This window comes from Peromyscus californicus, unplaced genomic scaffold, assembly GCF_007827085.1.
Source record: "Peromyscus californicus insignis strain IS unplaced genomic scaffold, ASM782708v3 Scaffold_5__1_contigs__length_169319896, whole genome shotgun sequence".
Classification (NCBI taxonomy): Eukaryota; Metazoa; Chordata; class Mammalia; order Rodentia; family Cricetidae; genus Peromyscus; species Peromyscus californicus.
The window spans coordinates 21,042,268-21,052,504 of NW_026294573.1; the positions used below are offsets into that span (position 1 = coordinate 21,042,268).

The 10,237-nt window shown below is 54.8% G+C and overlaps 1 protein-coding gene across 1 annotated transcript; it reads left to right on the forward strand.

Annotated features, from left to right (window-relative positions):
- Positions 1-2,428: 2,428 nt before the first annotated feature.
- Trnp1 (TMF1 regulated nuclear protein 1) lies at positions 2,429-9,665 on the forward strand. Its single transcript, XM_052717066.1, has 2 exons — positions 2,429-3,356; positions 8,926-9,665. The coding sequence occupies exon 1, from the start codon at positions 2,543-2,545 to the stop codon at positions 3,212-3,214; it is 672 nt and encodes a 223-aa protein (XP_052573026.1). The 5' UTR covers positions 2,429-2,542; the 3' UTR covers positions 3,215-3,356; positions 8,926-9,665.
- Positions 9,666-10,237: the final 572 nt, after the last annotated feature.

A 10,237-nucleotide genomic window follows, 5' to 3' on the forward strand; every position in this document is an offset into this window, starting at 1 on the left:
TTGGTTTCTTCCCTCCCTTGGAAGCTTTCATGGGACCTTCTGGTACCATGAAAGTTACTTCTCAGGGAGGAGGATTTCGTGTCAGACTTAGCTTGGATATTTTGGGTCCTGTGTCCAAAGTGCAAATAGTGCCCTCAGAATAGTGACTTACCTTCAACCCCTTGGAAGCAACCAAGGGCAAAGGCTATAGCCTACAATGTTTTAGGAGTCTCTGGGACTACCCTGACCAACAACTCGGAAGGAGCTTCTCAAGCTTAGTATTGGGGTATTTGTTAGATCGTCTATGACTCTTGGGATAGCATTGTCAGACCAGGTGGGAAATTTTCATTTAAACTATGTATGTATATATGTATGTGTGTAGATACATAGACTTATATGCAATTTTAGATAAATAGAAAATATGATTCTTTATTACTGATTTTAGATAGCCTTACCATTACTGTGTCCTCCTCACTCTCTCTCCATCTTTATTGTTTGTTTGAGACAGAGTTTCTCTGTTTTGTTCTGACTGCCCTGGAGTTCACTATGTAGACCAGGATGGTCTCGAATTCACAGACATCCTTCTGTTTCTGCCTGCCAAGTACTGGGAGGAAGGGCATGGGCTGCCATTCCTGGCCTTTCTCTCTTTAGCCAGGGTTTCATGGGGCTCAGGTTGGCTTTGAACTCTTGATCCTCCTGCCTCCACCTTGGAAATGCTGGAATTACCGGCTTGTGCCACCATAAAGGAATGGGGGTGGGGGTGGGGGGTGGCGTAATAAGGGTTTGTCCACCCCTCACCTCCATTCACCTGGGGAATTGGCAGCAGATATTTACCTGATGCAGAAAACACCAGTCTAGCTTCTCCGGGTGGGGTGCTTTTGCACGGAGAGACCCAAAGTTGTTCTGAAAAACAGGCCCATGTTTAGGATGCCACCGTGGGGGAGGGAGGGCATTCCTTCTTGCTGGGGACAACCGGACAGTCCCTGAGCCCCCCTCATTCTCGATGAAGTTCCCATGTTCTGGGCTTCCCTGTCCCCACTGTGCCGTGCCCCACCCCCGTCTCTATGTCTAGGCATCGATTGGCAGCCTTGGGTCCTGTTACTGGGCTGAACTCATTGAGCTGAACGGTCCCTGCCCCTTCCTCTTCCTCTCGAGGAGACATCTTGCCAGTCTGTCTCTTCTCTGAGAGCTACTCCGGTTCTCTAACACCCTTCAGTACCTGTGAGTCGTCCCTCTTCTCTGAATCTAACTCCCCTCACCCTCTCTCCCTTCTCCCTCACTCCAGGAGCTGACTCTCTGGAGACTTGTTGTCATGCCCACGGGTCTGCAGTAATTCAATCAAAAGGTGCCTGTAAGCACTTAGAGAAGAAGGTCAGGGGAAGGGAGGGCCCGAGGCTTTTCTCCTCCCCTAGCCAGACTCCTCTTCAGATTCTTTGAGATTCAGGATGCTGGCCACACCTTAGGCAGGTCCTCTGAAACCCGGGGGGCCCGCTGCAGTCTTTCCTAATGGGGTTCAGAGCTGCTTTCTCGCCCTGCGGACCTTGCTCTCTCCCACCACCGACCCCTCCCCTCTTTGATGGCACATTCAAACAGATACCATCATTGGGGTCTGGGCCAAGGCGAGAACAGCAGGGCTACTTCTGTTGCGGGCAAAGAAATTGGGCAGAGCCAGGATGATTACAGTCCTAGATACGGAGTCGAGCACCTGGGGGAAGGGAGGAATCCAAGCATCAAAGGGCTCTGATGAATGGCTGAGCTTGTTCATTTCCGTCCAGACTCAGCCGCTATCCCGCAACGTGACCTTGAGCAGGGCATCACGGCTTCTCCTGAGTTTCCCCCTCCACGTAAAAGGTATTAGGGAGGTGTCTTGTGTGCTGGTAGGTGCACACACAGGCAGGAGTGGAGCTGGAAAATAATTTTGCACACCTTGGGGGTTCTCTAAGGGCCCCACAAAGGTCGGCGGACCCAGCAGCAGCGGCTGTGGTGCCTTCCTGCTGTGCAACCAATCCAATCATATGTCCATCCTTCTATGGACGCCTTAATCACCCCACAACCCCAGAATGATGGGGGAGGGCGTCCTAGCTAGCCTAGTGGCCTAGGAGACCCTGAGCGCTGAGTTCTAGGCCAGGCTCTCGCTGTCGTGCGAGCGAGAAGGGGGCGGGGGTGACGCTCAGCCCAAACCCTCCTCTGGGTGGAGACTGAAATGTCTGACTTTTAAGCATCACTTCGAAGTTTACCGCTGCGAGAGTCCAGGCGAGGAAAGTGACCCGCCACTGATCCACCCAAAATTTGGGGTGATGCCCAGATAGGGCCAACCTGGGAGACGGAGCGGGAACCCGAGGCTCTTGGGGGGACACGCTTCTTGGTGGAGGGCAGGGCCGACTGAGGACATGCAAGCCTCGGATTGGCTGAGCTGCCCATGGCCCCGCCCACGCACGCGCTATAAGTTGCTGGGCGGCGCGTGCGGCCTGGGTGTGGGCTCTGCGGCCGCCTCTCCCTCGTCCCGTGCTCCGCGTCTCCGGTCCCTGCGTACCGACCGCCGGGGGCCGCCGCGGGGCGGGGGATGCCGGGCTGCCGCATCAGCGCCTGTGGCCCAGGGGCCCAGGAAGGGACGGCAGAACCGGGGTCCCCCCCGCCGCCACCCCGGGAGCCCCTGCCGTCCCTCCAGCCCCCGCCCCCATCGCCGACCTCGACCCCGACACCCACTCAGTCACCGCCGTTGCCCGAGGCGGCGGAGACACCGGCGGAAGGGCAGGAGCTGCAGCGCTGGCGCCAGGGTGCTAGCGGGGGCCCCGGGGGCGCCGGACCGGCGGGGGGCGCGGGCGCGGCGGCAGGGGCGGGGGGCCGCGCGCTGGAGCTGGCCGAAGCGCGGCGGCGACTGCTGGAAGTGGAGGGCCGCCGGCGCCTGGTGTCGGAGCTGGAGAGCCGGGTGCTGCAGCTGCACCGAGTCTTCTTGGCTGCCGAGCTGCGCCTGGCGCACCGAGCCGAGAGCCTGAGCCGCCTGAGCGGCGGCGTGGCCCAGGCCGAGCTCTACCTGGCGGCGCACGGGTCGCGTCTCAAGAAGGGCGCGCGCCGCGGCCGCCGGGGTCGGCCCCCCGCGCTGCTGGCCTCGGCGCTCGGCCTGGGGAGCTGCGTGCCCTGGGGCGCGGGGCGGCTGCGGCGCGGCCACTGCCCCGAGCCCGACTCGCCCTTCCGCCGCAGCCCGCCCCGCGGCCCCGCCTCCCCCCAGCGCTGACCTCCGAACCCCGGACCCCTGGGCTCCCGAGACAGGCGGAAGGACGGAAGGACCGACAGGTCTGGGTGCTGGCTAGATGGACGGCGTCATCTACGCGGAGGAGACAGTCGGGGGGCCGGGGGGCCCTGAAAATGAGACTGAGGTGAGGTGGTGTTGACGGGTGCTCTCTGGGGTACGGTGTGTCAGTGTCGAGGGGTGCAGTGCCCGGGATCTCCCATCTCTGGGGCCCTGATAGAACTGTCCGTTTTGTCGTGGCTTCTTCTCTCATGCCGGGTTAGATGGCAGTGCCCAGTCCCCTTACGGAGCGGAACTAGTGGAGGGTGGTAGGCTTCAGGAAGGATTGGGTGGCAAACTTTAGCCCGCTGGAGCCTGCTGTAATATCGCAGCATCTGCCACCCTCACCTGCGCTTGTGTGGCCTCTCCTGGGTCCCCTGGGACCGCAAGTGAAGTCCTGCCCTTGAAGCTGCTGGCTTCCACACAGCTCAGCTCCACCTCTTTGGGGAGGGAAGAATAAGGCCCCAGGATGGAAGAAGGGGCTGCCTCAGGGCTGTATGACCGGATTCTCCTCCTCTGAGCCCCTGTCTCCCATTGGAGGACGACAGAATCCCATAGAGGTTGAAGATTTGTACCCATCGTATGTAGGCCTCTCTGTTTCTAGGAAACAGCTTTTCTCATACTCCTAATAATTTTGTTACCTGTGTTTGTAGCCTGATGGAGATGACCAGAATGGAATGTTTATCACCTGCTCACCTAGCAGCCCTCCCCAACGTATCTCTAAGATGGCTCTGCCAGGGATGGAGCCAGGTGACACTCTTTAACAGCCCCAAGGGGGCAGGCATGGCATCAGCATCCAGAAAGGGGGGCCTTAAAGGGCCAGCCTGGAAATGCCACCTGCTTCTTCCTGACGAGATGCCCTTCAGGCCCCCATTCCTCTGTCCCTACCCATTGGCCAGGCCTCAGCCTTGCTCCCTGCATCTGGTGGCAGCCCCCTCGTCAGTGGTAACGTGGGTATATCTGCCTCTCAGGAGAGCTGTGGGGAGGCTACCACGGGGCATAGGATTTTTTTTTCCCCCACTGTAAGTCATGGTAGGATACTTCACTCATTTAAATCACACATACAGATGGGTGCTGCCTGGTCTCGGGAGCTAATTTAAAGTCTTCATTTTACCGGGCGGTGGTGGCACACGCCTTTAATCCCAGCACTCGGGAGGCAGAGGGAGGCGGATCTCTGTGAGTTCGAGGCCAGCCTGGTCTACAGAGCGAGATCCAGGAAAGGCGCAAAGCTACACAGAGAAACCCTGTCTCGGAAAACCAAAAAAAAAAAAAAAAAAAAAGAAAGTCTTCATTTTATAGAATGGAAAAGGGATTTCTCAAGGTCACATGCCAGAGAGAGCGAGGGAGCCTGATCCTAGGCCTGTGTGTGTGTCCTTTTCATTGTATTAGGGACAGTTAGGGAGAGCTGACCTCTATTCCCTGTCTACAGCGGCCCAAAGCAAGGCTGCCCCCTCTCTGAGTCATTCTCTGAATATTGTCCCTCCTGTCAGGCTTGAGAAGGGAGTGAAGGAGGAAGATGTCAGAGTCACAGCACTTTAGTCCTGCCATTCAGGTATATTGTAATAGGCAGGGGTCCTCAGCTGACCCTACCCCCGTCAGGCCTTCCCCTCCAAACCTAACAGACTCCTGGCTGGGACCAGTGTTGTAGGACTCTGGCATGTCCCGGCCTCCCCAGATAGGAGGACTTATTGAGGCCTCTCAGGTTATCTAGAGTGCTGAGGTCCAGTGAACCCAGGACTTCCTGGAGGTGATATAGCCGGTGTTCAGGCTGCGGCGCTGGACTGCCGCCAGGACCGCCCAGTTTCTGGTCTGCAGGGATGGCAGCGGATCTGGAGACGCTTTTAGCTAATGGCAGAGAGTGCTTTCTGCCATCACAGTCTCTGGGAGTCACTGTAATCAGCTTTGACCTGATTTAGAGGTGGGGTGGGTGGATACATAGAGAGACACTTGCTGGAGAAGGTGGATGGGTAGGTGGGGGCACAGGCAGCCATGGCCCCTCCCTCCACTCCCCTTCCAGATGCCAGGCTCCCCCCCCCCAAAAAAAAAATTATGAGCCAAGGCACACAGAGCTCACTGACTGGAACCTCAGGTTGTATGTCTGCTGTGTACTTTTCAACAATTAAAGTCACCTTCTCAGCCTGCCTGGCCGTCCTAGGGCCCTGTGTACGTTCCAAGGTCTGACTCCAATCTCTCCTCACCTAGCACACCGATTCCACTTACTTCGTGGGTTCAGGAGGAAACATGCAGCAGAGGGTCTCCACTTTAAAGGGCTTGCTTTCCAGACCTCCTCCAGCAACCTTTCCCTGGATGTCACCATCCCAGGGGACCTAATTGGGGCCCAGATTACTTTCTAATTTTATTTTTTGAGACAGGTTTGCCTTAACCTCCATAAATAGCTGAGGATCACTTTGAACTTTTTTTTGACTTTTCAAGACAGTGTTTCTCTGTGTAGCTTCGCACCTTTCTTGGAACTCACTCTGTAGCCCAGGCTGGCCTCGAACTCACAGAGAATCACCTGGCTTTGCCTCCCCAGTGCTGGGATTAAAGCCGTGCACCACTGCCACCTAGCGACTTTGAACTTTTTCTTTCTTTTTTCTAGACAAGGTTTCTCTGTGTAGCTTTGCACCTTTCCTGGAACTCACTTTGTAGCCCAGGCGGGCCTCAAACTCACAGAGATCCACCTGCCTCTGCCTCCTGAGTGCTGGGATTAAAGGCGTTCATTACTTATTTGTGGGTGGGTGAGGGGCATGCCTGTGCCAGAGTGCTGTGTTGAGGTCAGAGGAAAACTTGCAGGCATCCATTCTGTCTTCCACCAAGTGGGTCCCAGAGGTTGAACTCAGGTGGTCAGACCTGGCGGAGGCATCTTTACTTGCTGAACTACCTGTCTGGTCCCAACTGTGAACTTCCGATCTCTTGCCTCCACACCTCAAATGATGGGGTTTCAGGCGCATACCCCACCATGCTGTATTTATGTAGTGTTGATGTTGGACCCAGGGCCTAGTCTAAGAAGGGCAGGCACTGTGTCGACTGAGCTACATCCCCAGCCCCTGGAAATTGCGTTTTAGAGTCTGGCTAATATTACTCTACCCCTGAGCAGAAAGCACTCTTTTTCACATGACTTCCCAACTTCTTGAACACTTTTTTTTTTTTTTTTTTGGTGAGACAAGGTTTCACTGTGTAGCTCTGGCTAAATACTTTCTTGATGGCCCCAAGCCTGCAGACTGGGCGAGTTCAGGGACCCTGGGGATCTGTGCAATGAGGACACTATGTCAACCAGTGAATCTGGGTGCTCAGTAAACAGATAGGAGAGGAACATAGCCCCTTTGCTTCTTGGCTGGTCCCAGCAGCTGCCATAGCAGTGCCACCAGAGGGCAGTGTGGAGCTGCTCTGTGAGAGTTGGGGGCGTGGCCTGGAGCGTGTTCTGTTTCGGGTGCCCAGTCCTCAATTATCCCCCTCCCTGTGGTCCTGGGGCTTGCTGGCTTCGGGCTGTAAGGGTCTGCAGAATAAGCAGTGATGGCTCCCAGCGTGAGGAGGCTGGGGTTCTCTGATCTGCATCCATCACCCCTGGGAGCACAACTCTAGAAGAGGCTCAGAGGGGACCCTGACTTCAAGGAGAGAATCCAGTAGGAAAGACTTCTTGGAAAGAGGCTTCCACTGTTGACTGTCCCCACCCAGTCAGTTCTGTATTTACAGATTTGTTACGCTGATGACAGAACTGGATTCTGCCACCACCCAACAACCAAGGTGGCTGAAGTGACAGGTCTAGACTCAGGTGTCCCATTGGGCAGCGTCTTGTGCCGACGGCTTGATTCCATGGGAACCACTCAGGTGCCCTGGCGGCTCAGCTAGAGAGACTCTAGGCGGGGGAGGAAGTGTTTGGGAAATGTGGGAAATCCCCAGCCTATTTCTTCCCCCATTATTCCTTGACTACACCCTGGTCAGAAGTGATGAGAGAAGAGAACCCTTAGTTCTGGGATAAATGAACCACTTCCTTCACACTGGGCGCCATGCTAAGCATTCTATACCCATTGTTCACATTCTCTCAAACACTCAGCAAAGCAAGACTCTTATCCCCATGGCCACCGATGAGTCTGAGGGCCAAGGTGGGCAGATGGCTTCCTCAAAGGTGTAGAACCTGTAAGTTCAGTGGGCTAATGACAGCACCATTTGGGGAGACTTCTGAGTTCTCGTTTCTAATGGGTCCAGTCCTGGGAGAGAGGTATAAGTTGCTGGAGAGGTGGCGAAGTGTGTCTTGTACCCCGTCCCCCAGGACTGGACACACCCTTGGTAGGTTGTCTGGGTTCTGGGGGTGAGTCAAGCTGACTCAACATACCTGGCTTATGGCAAGGGTGGGCCAAGGATGTTCAGGGCTGTATGCACGGCTGAGGATTGCCTCCAGCTGTCTCCCCTCCCTGAAGACCTGGCAGGATGTGTGGTGCCAAGGGAGCAAAGAGCCTGGGTGGCAGGAGAGGAGGATGACATGTTCTATGACAGGCAGAAGGGCCCAAAGCAGAACAAAACAGACCTGAAATTTGGTCCTGGGTGAAATGAATTGTCTCAGCTTGGGGCAATGACTTTCCCTTTTTAAGTCTTTTGTTTTTTGTTTTGTTTTGTTTTTGGAGCCCTACCACTGAGCTAAATCCCCAACCCCTTTTTTGAGACAGGGTTTCTCTGTGTAGCCTTGGCTGTCCTGTAACTTGCTCTATAGACCAGGCTAGCCTTGAACTCTTATCTGCCTGCCTCTATCTCCCTAGTGCTGGGATTAAAGGTGTGGATGATCACCTTCTGGCTTTAAATCTTTTTTTTTTTTAATTTTTATTTTAAATTTTGTGTGTGCATGTGTGCGTGTGCGCGTGCAGGTGCCCTTGGGGGACACAAGTGTGGGGTCCCCCTGGAACTGAAGTTACAGGCATTTGTAGGCTGTTTGATGTGGGTGCTGGGAACTGAACTTACATCCTATACAAGAGCAGTACATGCTCTTACCCTCCATGCTCTTACCCTCCGAGCCATCTCCCCAGCTCAAGGAACACTAATGGAGAGCTAACTTCTGGGTATAACAAGTCCTACTCAGTGCCTCATAGTGGGGCTGTGAACGGTTGAACCACTCTGCCTAGGACAGGAGAGAACACCGAAGAGAACATTCCATCAGAAGAGCAACGCGGCCTTGGTGGCACCAGAGCAGGGGTTCTCAACCTATGGGTCTCGACTCCCTTAGGGGTTGCCTAAGACCATCGGAAAACAGATACGATTCATAGCAGTGGCAAAATTACAGTCATGAAGTAGCAACGAAAATAATTTTATGGTTGGGGGTCACCACAGCATGAGGAACTGTATTAAAGGGTCGCGGCGTTGGGAAGGTTGAGAACCTCTGCTCTAGAGCATCACCATATTGGGAATCTCTGGAACAGCCCTGGGGAGCTCCGTAGAGGAGCGGTGGGGGAGGGGCGGGCCCTTCATTCCTGGAACATTCCATTCCAGCTGCTCAGACTAGTGGGGATCCCAGCCAAGGACAAAGACCCAAGGGAACCTCTGCTTCTCTGAGCCCCTTTCCACAGCAAACCCCAGGATAGTCCCGGAGGATACAGCTGTGGGAGGTTTGGGTGGGGTGGGGCAGCTTCTGGAAAAGGTAATTAAGGCTCTTGGCATTGTTCTTCCAGCTCCCCAGTGCCTCCACTTTATGGGTCTGGACTTCTGCATTCTGCTCCTTCTCTGGATACCGCCCTCAGGAAGACTTCCAGGATTGACTGTGCCCAGTCACCCTGGGCACCCTCGGCACCCTCCTCTCAGGAGCCCTTACAGTGGCAGGGGCCTGGGGCCTGGGAACTTGCTATACTCTGAGTTGCTTTCCATACACCGCATTTGACTTTGCTTATACGGGGACCTGTTACGTTGTCAGTTAGCCAAGAGTGCGGCACACATGGCCGGCTTTCTTTTTAAAGATAGACTCCTCATTCTTCAACAAGTCACAGTGTAGCTGGAGTCCCCATCATGACAAGTCACAGTGTAGCTGGAGCCCCCACCATCACTTTTATGTCCGTAGCTCCAGAAGGCCTACGTAAGGCAAGTCACTGGTGTGGGAACCCCCATTTCCCTCCCCACTGTGCGTGTCCTCCCCATGTGAGCGAGGACAGACATACCTGTGGCTCCTTGCAGACAATCAGCTGCAGCCTCCTAGGGGGACACCTCTTTCTCAGGATGAGGTGGTGGCAACCACGCTTCCAAGCAAAGTTAAATGCACAAAGGAAATCCACTTCACATATCCTGATGAGGGAAGGAGGCACATTTACTCACACACCGCCCGAAACTTATAGGCTTCTGTAGAGTGGCTGTATATCGACTCAGTCCCCAACTATATACACAGACAGGAAGAATAAATCTTAATAATATGAGGCTGAAACGTGTGGTTTTGGGGTTCATGCTGCCAGTGTCCTTGCGCCTTTCCTTTGGGTGGGTCATGCCTCTCTTCAGTTGACGGCTTCTGGAGGGCTTCTGTTTGGTTTGGCAGTCTGGGCTGGGGCTGGGCTTACAGACCTATTTGTCCCTTGACTTGGCTCAGAGCTGACCCTCAGGAAGTGTCTCCATTAACAAGGGTGTGATGAGGAAGCCCAGAGACGGAAGTGCATGTGAATGACCCCTGCAGAGGTTGGGATACTGTGGCGGTGGATGACGACAGCCTGTGTGAGACTGCCCATTGAGGTCTCCTCGGGAGATAGGTACATGAAACTGGGAAGAGCTTTTTTTTAAAAAAGGGACTCTTGCCGGGCGGTGGTGGCGCACGCCTTTAATCCCAGCACGCGGGAGGCAGAGCCAGGCAGATCTTTGTGAGTTCGAGGCCAGCCTGGTCTACAGAGCGAGATCCAGGAAAGGCGCAAAGCTACACAGAGAAACCCTGTCTCGAAAAACAACAAAAAAAAAGTGGTAAAAAAGGGATTCTACAGGTGAGGGATGTACCTAAGAAACTAATAAAGG

Coding starts and splice junctions, on each gene's coding strand:
- Trnp1 (XM_052717066.1), top strand. CDS start 2,543: ATGCCGGGCTGCCGCATCAGCGCCTGTGGCCCAGGGGCCCAGGAAGGG.